This window comes from Cotesia typhae, unplaced genomic scaffold (genome assembly GCF_013202065.1).
Source record: "Cotesia typhae breed Kobodo isofemale line unplaced genomic scaffold, CoteBio_Ctyphae scaffold_13, whole genome shotgun sequence".
Taxonomy (NCBI): Eukaryota; Metazoa; Arthropoda; class Insecta; order Hymenoptera; family Braconidae; genus Cotesia; species Cotesia typhae.
In genome coordinates this window covers 18590952-18608348 of record NW_027423774.1, presented here as the reverse complement: position 1 = coordinate 18608348, position 17397 = coordinate 18590952, and the positions used below count along the sequence as shown (strand labels likewise).

At 31.7% G+C, this 17397-nt stretch overlaps 4 protein-coding genes across 10 annotated transcripts; 2 read left to right on the top strand and 2 right to left on the bottom strand.

The window, feature by feature from the left end:
• The first annotated feature begins 1412 nt into the window (after positions 1-1412).
• Positions 1413-6977, top strand: LOC141534898 (wee1-like protein kinase). 3 transcript variants are annotated; one of them, XM_074254531.1, is made up of 4 exons: positions 1413-1547; positions 3299-3623; positions 3728-4610; positions 4707-6977. In XM_074254531.1, exons 2-4 carry the CDS (start codon positions 3304-3306, stop codon positions 5025-5027), a joined length of 1524 nt encoding a protein of 507 aa, XP_074110632.1. In that variant the 5' UTR covers positions 1413-1547; positions 3299-3303; the 3' UTR covers positions 5028-6977. The 3 variants fall into 3 exon arrangements, with proteins under 3 accessions (XP_074110632.1, XP_074110629.1, XP_074110630.1); XM_074254528.1 differs by having other exon boundaries at positions 1418-1874; XM_074254529.1 differs by lacking the exon at positions 1413-1547 and adding an exon at positions 2221-2398.
• LOC141534902 (beta-1,4-glucuronyltransferase 1) lies at positions 5272-10254 on the bottom strand. Of its 2 annotated transcripts, XM_074254539.1 has the most exons (7): positions 10114-10254; positions 9908-10041; positions 9501-9605; positions 9270-9402; positions 8439-9184; positions 7770-8372; positions 5272-7583 (listed from the first exon to the last, which is right to left on the bottom strand). In XM_074254539.1, the coding sequence occupies exons 5-7, from the start codon at positions 8985-8987 to the stop codon at positions 7371-7373; spliced, it is 1365 nt and encodes a 454-aa protein (XP_074110640.1). In that variant the 5' UTR covers positions 8988-9184; positions 9270-9402; positions 9501-9605; positions 9908-10041; positions 10114-10254; the 3' UTR covers positions 5272-7370. The 2 variants fall into 2 exon arrangements, with proteins under 2 accessions (XP_074110640.1, XP_074110641.1); XM_074254540.1 differs by lacking the exon at positions 9270-9402.
• Positions 10255-10295: 41 nt separating this feature from the next.
• LOC141534901 (uncharacterized) lies at positions 10296-13684 on the top strand. 2 transcript variants are annotated; one of them, XM_074254538.1, is made up of 6 exons: positions 10296-10434; positions 10537-10983; positions 11609-11872; positions 11966-12295; positions 12428-12658; positions 12762-13684. In XM_074254538.1, the coding sequence occupies exons 2-6, from the start codon at positions 10581-10583 to the stop codon at positions 13016-13018; spliced, it is 1485 nt and encodes a 494-aa protein (XP_074110639.1). In that variant the 5' UTR covers positions 10296-10434; positions 10537-10580; the 3' UTR covers positions 13019-13684. The 2 variants fall into 2 exon arrangements, with proteins under 2 accessions (XP_074110639.1, XP_074110638.1); XM_074254537.1 differs by having other exon boundaries at positions 10537-10998.
• A 134-nt stretch (positions 13685-13818) lies between these two features.
• Positions 13819-17372, bottom strand: LOC141534899 (protein tumorous imaginal discs, mitochondrial). 3 transcript variants are annotated; one of them, XM_074254533.1, is made up of 7 exons: positions 17317-17372; positions 16995-17230; positions 15860-16350; positions 15523-15786; positions 14809-15253; positions 14545-14662; positions 14018-14157 (listed from the first exon to the last, which is right to left on the bottom strand). In XM_074254533.1, exons 1-6 carry the CDS (start codon positions 17355-17357, stop codon positions 14565-14567), a joined length of 1575 nt encoding a protein of 524 aa, XP_074110634.1. In that variant the 5' UTR covers positions 17358-17372; the 3' UTR covers positions 14018-14157; positions 14545-14564. The 3 variants fall into 3 exon arrangements, with proteins under 3 accessions (XP_074110633.1, XP_074110634.1, XP_074110635.1); XM_074254532.1 differs by lacking the exon at positions 14545-14662 and having other exon boundaries at positions 13819-14157; XM_074254534.1 differs by lacking the exon at positions 14018-14157 and having other exon boundaries at positions 14544-14662.
• Between the last annotated feature and the right edge of the window lie 25 nt (positions 17373-17397).

Below are 17397 nucleotides of genomic sequence, written 5' to 3'. Positions count from 1 at the left end.
CTGGTCAGTGATGAGTCCTCCAAGCATCTTGCCCCCCTCCTACGCCAAACAAAGCCGTGTTTTAAAACGCGTTCTACATCATACGTATGTATTACGTTTAAATAATTCCCTTTGCAGCCCCTCTGGCATCCCCCATAAACACAACGCAAAGTAAACCCTCTACTCGATCCGCGTGCAGCCGCTGTTGCTGCCGAAAGCCGAAAATACCCTCACCTCTAGCTCTTGTCTCTTGTACGCGCATGCCACAGGTTGCAGCTGCTCTCAAACCAAACGAAATTTTTTTTTTAACATTTTATTGTTACCTCTGCTCCTCTATATACTTAACAAAACTTAAAACCCTTATTTCGACGCCATTTATATTTTATGCTGCTAAATTAGTGTAACAATTTTTATTATTTTTGTAATAAATTTTTTATTCGAATAATTTTTTTATTTTCTTTTAAATTAAAAGTTATTTTTAAAAAATTGTTAATTTTTATAATACTGAAGTTAACAGCCAGCTGTTAATGAAAAAACTTTTTTTAATAAATCAATTACAATAAAAAAATGCTTTTAAAAATTTTCACTTGTAAATTTTATTAATTTTTACAAGTGAAACTTTTTAATTTAATTTTTTTTTATAATAATAATAATTCAATTGCTATAAATATCTAAAAAAAATTTTTATATCTGTCACTTGACAATTTTTTAATTTTTTTAACAAATAAATTTGCTCCAAAAAAATTATTTAAAAAAAATTGCATTTGTAGTTTTAAAAATTTTTAAATGTCAATTTTTTTTTGCCATAATTTATTTGTTACAAAAATTCTTAAAATTATCAACTATCTGTTAAGTTAATTTTAATTTATTTTTTATGTCTAGTCTGAATTTGAAAGTCAACTAAAAATTATACGCGTTTTAAATTTTTTTATAGAAAGGAAGGTCATTTTGATTGTTGTAATAAAAAACTATGAATAAAATGGAATAATAAAAGTGATCTGGATAGATCGAATAGAAAGAAGATTTTATCGAAAAAAGAAAGGAAACCTTGAACAAATATAATAAATCTAGTTTTAACACATATTTTATATCTCCGTATTACATCAGTAAAATTTTATATCTGTAGGAGGTTGTGTAAGTATGTGAAGGTATGAAATACCTACGGACGTGCCGGAAAAGGACAGTGAATCAGTGTCACGTCTGTATGAGTGTACAAAAGTGTGTGTAAATTTTAAAAATAGTGAACTTGAACTACAGAGTAGATAGAGAGTAGTGTTTTGATATTTTAAATTAAAGTTTCAGGTGGCGCTGGCGAACGAGTACCATTGTGTCCAAAAGGCCAATAGGAGCGGAGCTCTTACTATATTTAAAGCAGAACGTATATAAACGTATATAAGCGGAAATTCAATTGGTGGATTGTGAATAAGGCTTCGAGACCTCGTACCACCCGCCATAACGTACATAGCGTGCGGTGGCTAATGTTCAGTTTGAATAAGCGAATAAGTGTTAGTTATTTATTTTTGATTTTAGTGAAAAAAAAAAAAAAAAAAAAGTTTTTTTAGTGGATTGTGAGTATTAATAATTTTTGACGCTAGTTATTAACTGTTTGATGTTTGATGTTTTATATATGGATTGATAAATGGAGATGGATGTAGCGCAAAAATTAAATTTCGATGCCGATGATTTTGAAGACGAGGAGCTGAATATCAGCTGTCGAACAAATAGTTCGGGATGCGATGTTGAAGATCACCTCGATTCTTCTGCCGAAGAATTTTCTCCGTCTCCACGTGAAAGAAAATTATCATTTGAACATTCCATGGATTGCAGTGACAGTGAAAGTAATGCTACCGATAATATTATCGACTGTAAAACAACCCCGGCCGTAATTGTGACAGGTTAGTCCATCAATTTAATGGACGCTATCGACGCATTTGCGTGTGCTCTTCATACTTACACATATGAACGCTCGCTTACACAACTGCGTCATGTTATACCATTTCTAAATAATACGCCGACTATTATAAATTTTTTTTTTTAAGTCTACTAATCATCTTGAAGATATCAGTTTTCCAGGACCATTTCAACGTGTCGCGTTGCTTTTTTTTATTTTTTATTTATTTATTATATATATATATATATATATATATATATATATATATATATATACGTTTGTTTATACGTTTTTTGTTTCATTTTTATTTAATTTTGTGTGATAGTACGTGTTTTTTGTATTTTTTTATTTTTGCGTGATTGTTTATTTAACTCAGTGTTTTTGTCATTTTTTATTTGGATTCAAAAATAATTTCGAAAAAAAAAAAAAAATGTGATTCGTATTTGATCTTAAATCAATTAGTATCGGTAATAAATTTAATCAGTTAATTTATTGGACAATAAATTATAATGGCCATTGAAATAAGAAGTAAGTTTTGTGATAATTAGTCTGCTGAAAGTTAAAATTGAACAGAATGATGAGCAATTGATTATCCAATTTGGTTTTGCCAGTTTGCTCACAATGCCTGTTCTATAACTAATGATGTTTGATTTATGAGGGCAAGGTTCTAACACAAAAGATTTATTATAAGTACGAAAAAGGGAATATGTTCGGGTAACATAAATTAATAGTCAGGTCATACAACAAGTATGACTTGGTGTTTTTAGTACAAAGGCTTGTGAAGAGTCCAATTGAATTTTATTTATTATTTACCTACTTTTCTATGTAACTACTCTTTATATCCTCATTATCTATTTAAACCCATCAACTAAATCCAATTCCGAAAAATTCAGAATAACATTACAATGACCTGGAGTTTCGGAATTGTTATTTTAACTTAAAGTGTCCATTGTGTTGATACATATTGAAATATTACTTAGTCAATTTTATTTAACACTCTCACTTTAAGTTGAAATAAAAATTAAATAATCTTAAAAAATAAAAAAAGAAATCCAAGAACTTGAGATTTAATCTGAGCGTACGGTTTTAAATTTTTACCATATATATGTAAAATATGCCTGAGCTATGATTCACCAACGATTTTAAGTCGTGTGAACATTCTTTGTGTAGTTTTACCGGAATCTATTTTTAGTTATTCGCCCGCAAGAGAAAAAAGGGGTTTTTTTCGGTAGATTTATTGCTTTAAAAACTCCGGTTTGTTAAACTTTCTAATCTTTGAACTGACGATGCCGCTACGCTAAGCCCTTGGATTTCTGCTCCCGAGATACAATAAGGATACGGTTAACACGTTAAGATACTTGAAGAAGAAAAAAAAAAAAACTTGTTGTGAACAGCTGAGCTAATCGATGTCAATTGTTTTATTTACAGGCCCTATGGGAATTAGGAACCCCTATAGAGAGAGTGTACCTCAGTCAAGAGCTGTATTGGCATGTAGTCCTCCTTACAAAAGAGTGAGAGCTCTCAGGTTATTTGATTCGCCAGCAACACCAAAAACTTTGGTGGAAAAAAGTACAATGCACACTCCGGTGCCGACAAAATGTACTAGGCTATTTCCGCCTGATAAGCCGAGGTCTATGTCCTCTGGGTTCCTTTTAAAGCCGGATAAGCCTACGGCCAATGTTAATCCATTTACTCCTAATGGCATGTTAATTACCGCTCGAAAACGAAGCCGGTCCAAGCGCAGCCTCATTGGGTTAGTATTTATATTTACTATTAAACTTAATCCTTTATTTTGTTTTTCTATAATCCCTTTTTTAATCTTTATTGATTTTTATTTTTATTTTTTAAATATTTTAGATCGCCGGACATGAGGATACCCAAATTCGATCTTACGGATTCCGGAGAGTCGGACCATGAAGGAGAGCATCCAACAAAGCGACTGGCGCTTCAAGAATCTAACATCCCACGATATCATCAGGAATTTCTTGAAGAAGGACTCATTGGTGCTGGTGAATTCGGATCAGTGTATAAATGCATAAATAGACTTGACGGCTGTGTATACGCGATTAAGAAGAGTTTGAAACCGGTGGCTGGTAGTGTTAGTGAGAAGACTGCTCTTAATGAAGTATACGCACATGCTGTGCTCGGTAAACATCAACATGTTGTACGGTATTACTCAGCTTGGGCAGAAAATAATCATATGATTATACAAAATGAATATTGTAATGGGGGTAGTTTGGCTGACGTTATTGTTAGGAATAAAATGGAAGGTAGATCATTTTCAGAGCCTGAGTTGCGTCAGTTACTACTTCATGTTGCCGAGGGCTTACGATACATACACAGCATGCAACTCGTACATATGGACATTAAACCCGGTAATATATTTATTACTAAGGAGAAACCGATGCATTCTGTTAATTACGACTCTGCAGACGATGGATTCGATGAAGAAGAGACTATTGAGGAGGAAATAACGTATAAAATTGGTGATTTAGGACATGTTACCTCTATTAATGACCCTCAAGTCGAAGAAGGAGACTGTAGATATTTACCCACGGAAATATTACAAGAAGATTTTTCGCATCTCACCAAAGCTGATATTTTTGCATTAGGTTTAACTGTTTACGAAGCAGGAGGAGGCGGTGAATTACCAAAAAACGGTCCTGTGTGGCATGAAATCAGAAAGGGAAATTTGAAAGAACTACCTCAATACGGCCGAGATTTTAATGAGTTATTAAAGGTAAGTTCTTTGTTGATTCTTTTTTTTTTTTTTTTTTTTAAATTGTCAATTAGACTGTCATTTTTATTGATATTAATTTTTTTTTTAATATTGCAGTCAATGGTTCATCCCAACCCAGAATCTAGACCATCGGCACTTTCCTTAATACAGCACAGAGTACTATGCCCTGTTGGAAACAAAACCAAAGCTCAACTACGTCGTGAATTGAACGCTGAAAAATTAAAGAATCAAATTTTGACACAACAACTCCAAGAAGCTGCTAAATGTATAAAAAAAATAGCGCCGAACGTTGCAGTCTTTAACAACAACAATAGCTTGAATTCCGGTGGCTATCAACTACGACAGACAGCGACAAGAGCGTCAACACGGGCTTTGGGAAAGAAAGTTAATCGTAGCAGTAGTACAACTAATTTTTAAATTTTTATTCCATAGGCGTTATTGTTATTGTGATTAAGTGATAACAGTAATATTTTTGGTTCCTAGAGGTGCCTTTTTGTTGTGATATCTCATTAATTTTAGTTAGCAAGTAAAACGAAGGAAAAATAATAATTATTCGTGACACGTAAATACTAATGATAAATTTTTAAATGATACGAGTTTTGAGTTTATGCAGAGTAAAATCTCGAAGATTATCAGTTAAATTATAATGTCAATTTTAAGGTTTTTTTTTTTTTTTTTTTTTTTTGGCTTTTTAATCATAGGAATTATAAAACAATTTTTAAAAGTATTTCTTCTATTGAACTTTTACTTTTTTCTAAAACTGCAAGTCAATTATCATTTTTTAAATTCCAAAATATTGTTGAAAAAATAATTTTTAAGTTTTAATAATTAAATAGAATTTCAATTTTAAATTAAATCATTATTAATCTCACTTATTGAATCTTGATTTTTGTTTTATTCCGATAAAATGAACAAGTTTTATTTTTGCCAACAAATATTTTGAAAAATTACTTAGCATGCTAATCTTATTAAATTTTAAAATATTGCAGTTATTATTTCTTAATATCTTATCATGATAATATCAATAATTAATCATAATTTCAATTACGTATTTGCATTTATTTAATTTTTTTTTCTTTTTATTCAGATTAAGAAAATGAAAATATTCACATTTATGTCATAGTCAAAGAAACGATTTTTATAAATTTTGTTTCTAAAAAAAAAAAAAAAAATAGTTATGAATTATATAGTAAGCACCACAATAAAATTTATCAATTCATTTAAATTTATTGCGATACACTACAATCACAAGTACATTGTAAATTATATAATTTTTTTTTTTTTTAGGATTATTAATAACTTTTAACGATTCAAATGGATTATTCTTAATTATCAATAGATCTAAACACCCAGTTATAATTTTACTCTGCGTATATTTAGATTTAATGTTTAAAAAAAATTAGCATTGTCGCAAGTGAAAAAAAAAAAAAAAACTAAAATTTTTATTATTATTAAATTAAATTAAATTATTTTTGTAGAATTTTTAAGCGTATAATTACTGTTTGCCTACAAACGCCATGTCTATATCTTATACAAATAAATTATATTTTATACATATAGTTTAAAAACAAATAGTCCTGTAAAATAACCATTTAACGAAAGTCAAAATAATGTTAAGTCGTGTATTTAACTGTTGAGCATTTCACATTCTTTCGTATACGATTTCGCTAACTACTAAAATTATTCTTAATATTATTATTATTATTATTATTATTTTATTAACATTATTATTATTTTTTTTAATTATTATAATTATTATTCTTATTATAATAATTACAATTATTATTGTTTGAACGTTTCTATTAGCTTAATTAAATAATTATCTTTTTTTGACGCTGGTCCACTAAAAACTGATCAAGTTTTTTATTATTTTTATTTATTATCAATTGTTGCTAACTATTAATGAGTTTTATAAACAACATCGACGCTTTTTAATGTTTATAAATACTTATATAGAGAAAAAAAAAACTTTTACTCATTACACAAGTTATTGGACTTGATTGTTTTAATTACTGAAACAAACAATAGACATTTTTTTTTTGGTAACTATGTTAGCGATGTATAAAAACCTACAAAAAAAATTCTAAACACGACATTTCAATTAATTGACTGTATAAAAATGTGAATATATAACGTGGTATTGCTTAAAATCAATTTAAGAAAGTGAATGAACAAAAAAAGTGAGAAAAAATGTACTTGAAAAGGGTAGACCCCTAACAAGTTGCTGCATGCGGCATTGAGCCATTATCAGGCGATCAATAAATTGTTATTTTAATTAAACACTATTAATAATTATCAATATTAATATTATTATTTGATTACTTTATTTAAAAAAAAAAAAAAAAAAAAAAAAAAAAAAAAAAACAATGAGAACAAATAAACAAAAAATGTTCAAAGCATTCGTATGTCTTTAAATTAATTTTAATTGAACACCTAGTTTTTTTATTTATATATAATACTTTTACCACCTAACTTTGTTATTTATTTACATTTATTTATTTATAGACTATTTCGACAAAAGTTTGCATCGTGTGTGTAGCAATAAAGGCATTATTATATTATTACGAAAACGTTGTCGCGAGTATTTAGAATTTAATCGAGTTTAAATATTGAGTAGAAATAGTAAGAAGCTAAAATATTTTCTCTTATAGTGTTAACGCGTTTTTAAAAAATAATAAAATTTAATATATCTTTGCTCTAAATATTTATATATATATCTAATATATTTAATATAATATTACTTATATAAACCTGAATGTTCTATTGTCTGCATTTACGATTTATCGGATATTGCTTGAGCAAATTTTGCGTAATGCTTTGATATATTTGAGCGTTCAGTACTTCCTGAGTACGTTCAAAAGTTGATTTGGATGGATTTAATTGATAAGTTTTTCTTTTTATTCCTGGTGTATGAACGAGAAAAGCTCCGTCGAGAATAATCAAATGATAATTCATCAGGCACATTTCTAACATCTGAAAAAAAAAAAACCCATCATTAATATTAAAAATAATTTTAATATTTATTTTTCCTGATACAACAATTTTTTTTGCTAAATTGTTTATTTTTAGAGAAAAAAATTGTTGTATTAGACTGGATAGCCAATTAACTGGAAAAATTAAAAAATAACAATAACAATTATTTAACAACAAATAATAAACCTGGGACATTTTTTCCTGACGTCCTTCCCAAGTCATATTTTCGTTGTAAAGAGGATCATCTTGAGTCCCAATAAAAACAGGCTCCCATCGATGATGCGGATATTCCCTGCGTGTTACAATAAGTGGTCTCACTCGTCCTGGGTCTGGCCTCAGCATCCACTTGGTGATACCAGGGAATCGTTGACAATGTATGCACATATATTTATGAAAATAAACAGCCAGATCTTTATTAATAGCAGCCATTAATTCTCGTTTGTTTTTAGGTGGCTGCTGAGTCTCTTCTATTTCAAAGACCGGAACGACAAAAGCGAGTCCCTTGTGTGGAGGCTGTCCGTTGATCATTTTAAAAAATCCTGATGCCAATTTATCGCTCGGCAGTAGCTCAATGTCCGCTACCAGGACTCTGGTGGTCATTGCAAGAGTTTTAGCGACATTTCTCGCAACATTTATCGGGTAAGTGAGTCCTTTGTCTCTCCTCTCAGCGACGGACTCCAGCCGTTCCCACTGGAGGTCCAGAGCCGCACAGTCTCCATCCTCAGGCAGATAATCATCGCTAGCAATAATCGGAATCTGATTTGCTGGAAATATCAGGTGGACGGAAAGCTGATTAAAAGATAATAAAATTAATAATAATAAATAAAAAAAGATTTATAAAAATCTAAATCGAACCTTGCGCATTTCAGGCACACACCGGCAAGCCTTGTCGAGGAGTCTCACCGCCAGCTCGGCATCTCGACTCGGTGAAAATACTGTCAGACTAATAGGGCCTTCCCATCGCTTCACTATTTCCACGATGTTGTAGACTAAATCAGCGGTCGCGTGGGTGCAGAATGTCAACCGGGGAATCTGAGTTAATTCTGACTCACTGCTGCGAATTATGAACGGCAAAACCCGGTACGGACCGTTTTCCCCACCTTGCGGGGTAAAACGGACTTTATCTACCGGGTAATAAAAAATATTCGGCAGCCCGTATTTCCAAGCACAGCCGGTATTATTCTTTGGCTTTTCACCTCTCATGTACATTCCAGGTATATAAGCGCGCGCCACCAGCGCTGAAAGATCTTCAGCCAGCCTCTGCGGGCCATGTGTTGAAGATGATGATGGTGCTTCATTATCTGCTAGCGGAAGTACAAGACGACCGACCAGAAGACGCGTACAAAAAAATACAAATACCACAATTCCGATGATTAATATTAATCTACGCTGGTATCCACGCATTCCTTTTTTAATTAATTAAATAATAATTATTGCAAGTATTTTTTATACGCGAATCCATCAATGGTCTTGTACTCCTCACCCTTACTGAGCCCAACACTTGCAACAATGCGGATTTTCCGATCGATGTGATTGCAAGCGCAAGTCTCAGGGCCGAAAGTATTTTTCTTCAGTCCCTGCTCTCAAGTAATTTTCCTCGTCTATAAACAAATAACATAATTAGATTTACAAAATGTACAAAATAAAATAAAATACGTTTTAATGCAACGTCAGTCATTATCATACCTGACATATTATTACTTCTCACTCTATAATTTAGTTTTTATATTTCCGGTGTTTGACTTGATAAAAAGGATCGATAAAAGTTAATTAAAGTCGGCAATTAAGTTTTATCTTCTTTTTTTTTGACTTCAACCATCTATCCCAAAGCATTTATTAGTAACGTGCGAGTATCATACATGCGGATAATTACACCCCCATAAATGCCCTAATCGATCTTCCTCAAGTTATACCTACCGGTGGATTCCCTCGTATCACATCGCCGGGAAGGTGTAATGACCCGCGATCCGCGGTTTTACTTTGATTGACCGAACCATAACACATTTTGTAAAAGAATTTAACCTGAAAGTAATTATAATTAATAACAATAATAATAATTAAAGTACATTACAGCTAACAATTAATGAATTAAAAGACTTAGCAATTAGTAATCGAACTGAAAAAAATCGTGGGTAAATATCATTAGGTCATTGATCAAAACTTAAGTAAGTTGGTGTAAGTCTAAATCGACTCATCATCATGGTGATTGTGGGGACAGTTGTGACCTCCAGTTTAATAATAAATTTATAATGTATCATTGCAACCTTTAATTTTATTCATCGCGCTTCAATTGCTGAATCTTATATTGTATTATTATTACTTACTCATTCTTTTTAATTTTTGTGTAGTGAACATCTGACTGTTGAAAGTCTCGACAATTGGTGATAAATATACATCAGTGGATTGAGCTGTGCTAATTGACAGAACAATTAAATACGGCAATTGTCGAGCCAAGTGCCTATTAAATAAAAAAAAATAGTGTATATGAATATTATATCTAAATAAGTATTTATAAAACTGGTGTACTTACTATGTGCAATACAATTTCCCGCGAGATACTAGAGCGATTACTAGCGCATGCTCCTAACCCCAACGCGTCACAATTCACAATACAAATTCTTTTCTTCATAACTGCCGATCGCTTGTACATTGTTGATCCATCTGATCTTGAGATTCGTGACGTTGAATCTTGTGAACATTAAAAACCAGTGAGTCATTTTAATTTTTATCTGTCAAATAAAAATAATAAATAAATAAAAATCCAACAAACTATAAATACAAATAAATAAAATAAATCATACCTAAATATTTCTTGGTAACTGGAAAATATTTTTAACACGATGAAGCTCGAGTGAGTATTTTAAGACCGTACATTTAAAGTTGGACAGTAATAGAAATAATGACTGTTATTACAGATAATTTCTTGGTAAAATTATTTATTATTATTTTTTAGATAAATCTTGGTTGTTAGTCATATCAGTGTGAGCAAACGTGTCTATGAACGTACCAGAATTTCCGGCGCCTCCATCATTAGTGCCGATATCATCATCAGCTTCAGCTTCAGCTTCAACCTCTGTGGGGTTGATCAGAGAGTCCGCGAACGAAAACAGCAAACACTTCGCGGGTAGTCGGCGTGCCAATGATTTATCAGGAGAAAAATCGTTCACACGGGGGATTTTCTTGTCACAGTTATCATCCGGACCTATCACTAAAATCAGCAGGAATTTACCCTCACGTAGACGTGCGCACCGGCTTGCGCGTATCGGAAACTCGGTACATCCACGAGTTGTCACGAAAGAATCGTCGCGAGTTAATCGTGCACGTGTCACTGAGCTGAAAGTTAGTATGACTGAGAGGCGTGAAGACGACGAGGATGATGCTGACGTTGTTTGTGCATCAGGTATACTTAATAACTGTACGTCACGTAAACTCACACATTTATTTAGCATTTGTATTATAGATAAGTATACTAAACTAAACACTGTTAGACACTAACTTATTTTAATTACTAATTTCAGTACACAGTTGTACAAACTTTGTTTGACAGTTGTCTGCTGATAAGTCTTTCTTGTTTTCTTCAATAATATTCAAGCTTCTGTTAAATCTTTATTATTTTTATTCATAAATTATATATAAATATGTCGTCGATAATTTTTTTTGTGTGATAAATTAAATTTTAAAAAATGTGAAAATTTTAATAATTCTCAAAAGTGATGTGAATATTTTATTATCTGGAAAAAAATATCCAAGTGATTTATAAATAATACTGTAAATTAAATTAAAATTTTTAGCAGATATTTGATAATTTTTTTTCCAAATAAATTATTTTAAAAAAAATTAAAAATGTAATTTTTTAAAAATAATTTTTCAAAGCAAATTTATTAAGAAAAAATTGTCAAGTAACTGCTAACTTTAATTCCATGTGAATTAATTATTCATTAAATTTTTTTTTATCTTAATGTATTTAATTTTATTAAACAAACAGTAGGTATTTCGAGTTTATTAAGTTATTATTGTTATTTTAGGCACTCCCGTGTCCTTGGACTCGCGAACTATATCTGAAGACTTGACAATTGAATTGAAAGACCAGCAGACAAATGAAACTGTCGGGATGCCATTTATCAAGACTATTGGAATCCAGACACGCGAGCGAGAAGGTCCTTACTGGTTGCGAGTCTTTCCAAAATTAAAAGACATAATAGAGGAGGAGGAAGGCGAAAATTCCCGGACTTGCTCGAAAATTTGGAAGCATTTACGGTTCTTAGGAAGACTATCCATGTGTCAATTCGGTAGGTATAAACTAATCATAACACATAACACATAACTCTATTGATTATTTATATAAATAGTATATAGTAAAGTAATGGGTTGGTGTTATTTAGGTCTCGCGTGGCTTTTAACTTTCTGGGCGGTCGCGGGAGCCGCGGCGTTTTACGCGACAGAAGGACCGCGTGAAACCGGGCAAGTAGCCGAACTGAAGGACATGCAGCGGGATTTGGCTGTCGGCTTGGCCACCGAGTTACGTCAATTAAAAGCCAGTGAAAAAGAAATGGAGCCCCTCTGGAGTAACAAAGTTCGACAGTATGTAGCGAAGCATGAAAAACTTTTACTCGCTGCGGTTAACTCCGGGTACGGCGAAGGTGGTGAGAGCGGAGAACTCTGGACATTTTCTGGTTGTATACTCTTCGCTATATCGCTTCTCACTACATTAGGCGAGTAACAGGTTGTTCTTTAAATATTTACACTTTTATTTTCAGTAAATACCATACTAATATTAAAGTAATTACTTTTTATCTATCTTAAAGTGTAATTATTTTTTTTTTAACTTAATATTTAAATTTCAGGGTTTGGAGCGCCAGTTCCTCGAACAACTCCTGGCCGAACTGTGGCTGTAGTATTTGCAGCGATCGGAATTCCAGCGCATTTTCTTCTAATTTTCAATTTAGGTCTTCTTCTTGCCGTTCGTCTACAGCAATACGCCGTGCACAAAAGGTACGGCGCTGATCATGACGTAGAAGCTATTGAAAGATTGCCTGTTCCAAGATGGGTCAAAATTTTTCCTTTTGTCCTGATTGGTGAGTCGAGTCCTACTTATCGAATTTTTTTTATTATATATATATATATATAAAAAAAAAAAAAAAACTTAAACAAATATTAAAAGCAAACATTGAATGTCAGCCGGATACTATCTACTAGGAATAATCGGGTTCGGTGCCGGAAGGTCAAGACCACTGGCAGCTTCTCTTCTCTTCCCTTTGGACTTTACAGCGGCCGGTGGTCTAGCGTCAACTTCTGGGTTCGTTCGAATAGCCTACGGACTGTATCTTGAAGGAGCTGTCACTATAGCCGCTGTAACAGTGGCAGCTCTTCGGGTCTCTGCCTCTGAAAGCCTCACAAATATCGGACGCAAGTACGGTCTCCTGGTTGAGGCTTAGTGTGTCAAGCAGCGATCAATGATACTATTTTAATGCTAAAGCTGTAACCTTGGAAAAAAGCAATAGCGTGACTAAGATTCCTCGATAGGGAGTGGTCACGCGGACGGTGTTACCTGTGGTGGTTCGCCACCAATCCCATAACAGGTCTCCAGCACAACAGATAAATGTGACCTCGTATATTAAGACTTAACAGTGATGAACACTGACTTTTATTTATCTAATTAAATTATATTTAATTTAATTAAATATAAAGTCATTTTTTGTACCAAATATTGTATTGTTTGGTCATTGGATCAATTGAGATCTGTGCGTGTATATTATGCAATTGTATAGTTACTCATATAAATACTGTTTGTTTTATTTTAAAAACAGCGTTTTAATATCCGCCAATCATAAAAGCACATAATATATTGTATATACATAGGTTGTATGCCATCTAAGCGTTCTTGATGTTACAAACACTGTAGTAAAAAAGTATTATTATTTTATAATTCACAATATCGATCAGCTATGAAAGGCTGCGTTAGGGACATAAGAGTTATTCGAACTTTTTGTCAGTGCATACAAGTCTAGCTTACTTTTCTCTGTACTATCGGTATTGTCACGTTAATCAAGAGAAATGTTCTCTTTATATTAAAATATAATACCAATAACTTAAACTACTTATTCAATGGTACCGAGCTTTAGAGCTGAATAACAAGTAAAACGGATAATGTAACAAGTAACATACGAGACTTTATTTTACACATCTTAAACATGTAATCTTTGTCATTTTACTACTTTGCTTATCATACAAAAAATTGTTTTTTTTTGTTTTGTTTTGTTTTTTTTTTTTTTTTATTAAAAAAGAAAATGATTACCGATGACGTTATTAATGTACACAATTACTCTATCAAATGATTTTTCAGCGAAACAGTTTTAAATTAATTATTCGACGATTCAAGGCATCTTCTGATTCATCTTTATCTGGTGACCGCTGCTGGTGTCGTCAATTTTGGATTTTTTATTACTGGTATTAGATTCATCGGTTGTTTTATCAGACGTGCGTTTAGCGTCAGGCGCTGTTGATTTCGAATCATCTAGAGCTTTTCTGATTAATTCTATTAAATTCAAAGGCCCATCGTAACACTGTTTCGTTCCTGTTGACATAAAAAATATTTATTTATTTATTGCAAAAAAACGCCGATCGGCAATATATATTAATAGTAATAATAATATATTTAAAGTGATGTTTGAATTTAATATAAATATAAATAATGAAAATGAATATAAATTTTTAATTGGGGATGTTGCACATGAATTAGTTATTTAATATCATATTTTTGATATTTTTTATGAAAGCAGATATTGAATCTTCAAAGAAGTTGGGATGTACATATTTTTTATTTTATTTTTAAATATTTAATCTGAGCTTTAATAACAAGTCATTAAATACTCTTGATTAGATTTTTAGATACGATAGAATAATGAAAAATACTGTAAGTATAAATTTAATTAATATTTTAGTTGGGTAAAAAATTACTTACCTATACCGAGCTATACTAGTTTACCCAAAAATTGCTCGTTTTATTTTATCAAGAATACCATCAGGTTGATTATTTTCACCCTGCACTTCTTGTTTCGCTTGAGTTCCCCCAGCGGAGCCTAAAAAAATCAATTCCGATATTGTAATGCAATTTTAAACAGAGCGTTATTTTATTTTTATAACAACTATTTTTGATTAGGGTAACTCAAGCGATGTCAAGTAGTACATGAGTAATAAAATTGAAAAATAATAATAAATAAATTACCGTCTTTTTTAGAAGTAACATTGAAAACTGAACCAGGTGTATTAGATTCCAACTCCGCATAAGCTATCAACAGAGCTTTTTGCTGTTCCGTAAGCGACGTTGGTACTGTGATTTTAATATTGACATAGTGATCTCCGTAACCGACTCCGTTTACTTTTCTCATTCCTTTCCCAGAGAGTCGAATTTTAGAGTGGGACGACGTTCCTGGACAAATTTGGACAGTATGATCCTCATAGACACCTTGAATTTTTATAGTTCCACCCAAGGCTGCTTGCGCGAGTGATATCTCCGCGTCTGTATGCACATCAGCTCCGTCGCGTCTGAAATAACGCGATTTTTCTACGCGGAATGTAATGAAAACTTCTTTTGTTCCAACAGCCATACGAATTGTTTGTCCGTCTTCAACGCCAGCTGGTACAGGTACAATTACTTTTTTTCGCTGGACCTATAATTTTAAATAAAAATTTTAGCAGTTGCTCTAATTGTAATAAAAATTATAAATTAAAAAACAATTCTACTAAAGTCAGCAGACACGTAAAAATTTTTTTTATTAATTACTACTAATTAGAACTAATTATGAGAAATCTATCAAAAATTTTTATAAACAATTGCATTTGTAGTTTTCAACTTTTATAATTTTTTTTTATAAGAAAAATCTCAAAAATTGTGACAGGTCTGTTAATTTAATTTTAAGCTAAAAAATATACGACTTACATTTTGGCCTTTGCCTTGACATTCCATGCAAGGTTTTTTGATGTAGACTCTAGAACCATGACAAGATCTACAGGTTGATCTCATTACAAATGGCCCAGTGCTGATGGTTTCCATTCCCGTACCATTGCATTGCATACATTTAATAGCTTTTGTTCCAAGTTCACATCTAGATCCTTCACATTTGTCACAAATATCAACGACGTTTAGAGTTATTTCTTTGTTGACACCTCGGGCTGCTTGTGCGAATGTCAAATTCATTATGACCTAAAAATTTATCATTGTAATCTTGTATTTTACAAGTCATTCAACAATAAAAAAAAAAAAAAAAAAAAATTACCTCTTGTGCAGTACCAAATCCGTATTTAGTCTCTGCATAGTCGTCAAAATCCGAAAAATTTCCCGTTTTAAATCCAGCCTCTCCAAATATTTTCCTGAACAATTCTTCGGGGTTTATCGTCGACTGGAAATTCCAATTATGGTTGGCGAATCCTTTCCCTTGTCCTGCTCCAGCAGTACTGCCAGGATTGAACCCTGAATTACCCATGCCCATCTGCTCAGACGTCGCGCCCCAGGTGTCATATTCTTTCCGCTTGTTCTCATTGCTCAAAACTTCATAAGCCTCGGAGACTAGCCTAAATTTATCAGCAGCATCGGGGCTTTTATTTTGATCCGGATGATACTTTTTAGCCAATTGAAAGTACGCTTTCTTGATTTCTTTAGCGGAGCAGTTTCTCGACAACCCAAGTACTTCATAATAATTTGTTTTAGCAGCCAGTAAATTGTTTGTCACATGGAAGCTGCGTTTTAATGTTGAAAATATGTCGAGACCTGTCAAAAATAAATATATAAATTTTAATGAGGCTGAAGTTAACAGACACTTGACAATCTTTTGATTTTGCTTGAAAAATAAACTAGGCATAGAAAATTATTTATAAAAATTTTATTTATAATTTTTTAGAACTTCTAAAGATGAAATTTTTCAATAAAATTTTCTTGCTATAATTTGTTTATTAAAAAAATTCTAAAAATTACCAGACGACACTGAAGTTAGTATACGTCTAAAAATTTTTAATTTTTTTTTAATAATTAAATTATAACTAAAAATTTTTTTCAGCTGAAATTTTTTTTTTAATTTTTTAATTGAAATTTTTTTAATAAAAAATTTCTAAATATTTTGAAATGTCAGCTAACTTAATTTTTATAATGATCAGATGTCTCTCAATTTCAGTATCATAAATTTTAATATCAAATACATTAAAAATAATTGATCAAATTGAGGTTATAAGCCATGCTTGAATCACGTCAGCTCCTAAAACATTAATAGATCAGTGATATAAGTTATTAACCTCACAAAAAATTACGTCTTAATTAAAATCAACATGACATTGACAGGCATTTACAAAACTCTAAATGTCAATAAAAATAACCATTTTACAATGATGTAACCTGAGATATTAAAAATTAATACTTACGTTTATCACTGTAGCTTTTGGCCCACATGTCAACACCAAGAGTCGTTGAGGAAAATAATCGATGACAGTCATTATTAATCACTAGATAATCACTTTGGAGTTTATTAAGATTATTATTACCAATAAATCTAATATTTCGCGGTCGGAATATCGCTGCTATTCCTTTGCCGGTCGCCATGATGCCATTAATCCATGAACGCAAATCGGAACATGCTCGAAATTTCTTCTTCCCCTGTCTAAAAAAAAAAAAAAAAAAAAAAAAAAATCAGCTGTTTTATCTTTGTAGGTAAGTAAGAATTTTTTTTAAAATTTTTCCAGTTACTTGTAGCAGATAAAATAGTCTTTAACAACTAACGCTCTCATTTAGTGACGTGGTGATTGTTTCAGTGGGACACGAGGGATT

Bases quoted from the DNA above. Each gene is read 5' to 3' on its own strand.
- LOC141534902 (XM_074254539.1), bottom strand. From the start codon at position 8,987: ATGCGTGGATACCAGCGTAGATTAATATTAATCATCGGAATTGTGGTA. The intron at 8,373-8,438 runs GTTCGATTTAGA...TCTTTTAATCAG, and splicing joins GTGTGCCTGAAATGCGCAAG to CTTTCCGTCCACCTGATATT. The intron at 7,584-7,769 runs GTTTATTATTTG...TTTTTTTTTCAG, and splicing joins GTCAGGAAAAAATGTCCCAG to ATGTTAGAAATGTGCCTGAT.
- LOC141534899 (XM_074254532.1), bottom strand. From the start codon at position 17,357: ATGAGAGCGTTAGTTGTTAAAGACTATTTTATCTGCTACAA. The intron at 17,231-17,316 runs GTAACTGGAAAA...TTTTTTTTTTAG, and splicing joins GACTATTTTATCTGCTACAA to ACAGGGGAAGAAGAAATTTC. The intron at 15,787-15,859 runs GTAATTTTTTTT...ATAAATTTTTAG, and splicing joins GATTTGGTACTGCACAAGAG to GTCATAATGAATTTGACATT.
- LOC141534901 (XM_074254537.1), top strand. From the start codon at position 10,581: ATGAACGTACCAGAATTTCCGGCGCCTCCATCATTAGTGCCGATATCA. The intron at 10,999-11,608 runs GTACGTCACGTA...TTGTTATTTTAG, and splicing joins ATCAGGTATACTTAATAACT to GCACTCCCGTGTCCTTGGAC. The intron at 11,873-11,965 runs GTAGGTATAAAC...GGTGTTATTTAG, and splicing joins ACTATCCATGTGTCAATTCG to GTCTCGCGTGGCTTTTAACT.
- LOC141534898 (XM_074254528.1), top strand. From the start codon at position 1,619: ATGGAGATGGATGTAGCGCAAAAATTAAATTTCGATGCCGATGATTTT. The intron at 1,875-3,298 runs GTTAGTCCATCA...TTTTATTTACAG, and splicing joins CCCGGCCGTAATTGTGACAG to GCCCTATGGGAATTAGGAAC. The intron at 3,624-3,727 runs GTTAGTATTTAT...TAAATATTTTAG, and splicing joins TCCAAGCGCAGCCTCATTGG to ATCGCCGGACATGAGGATAC.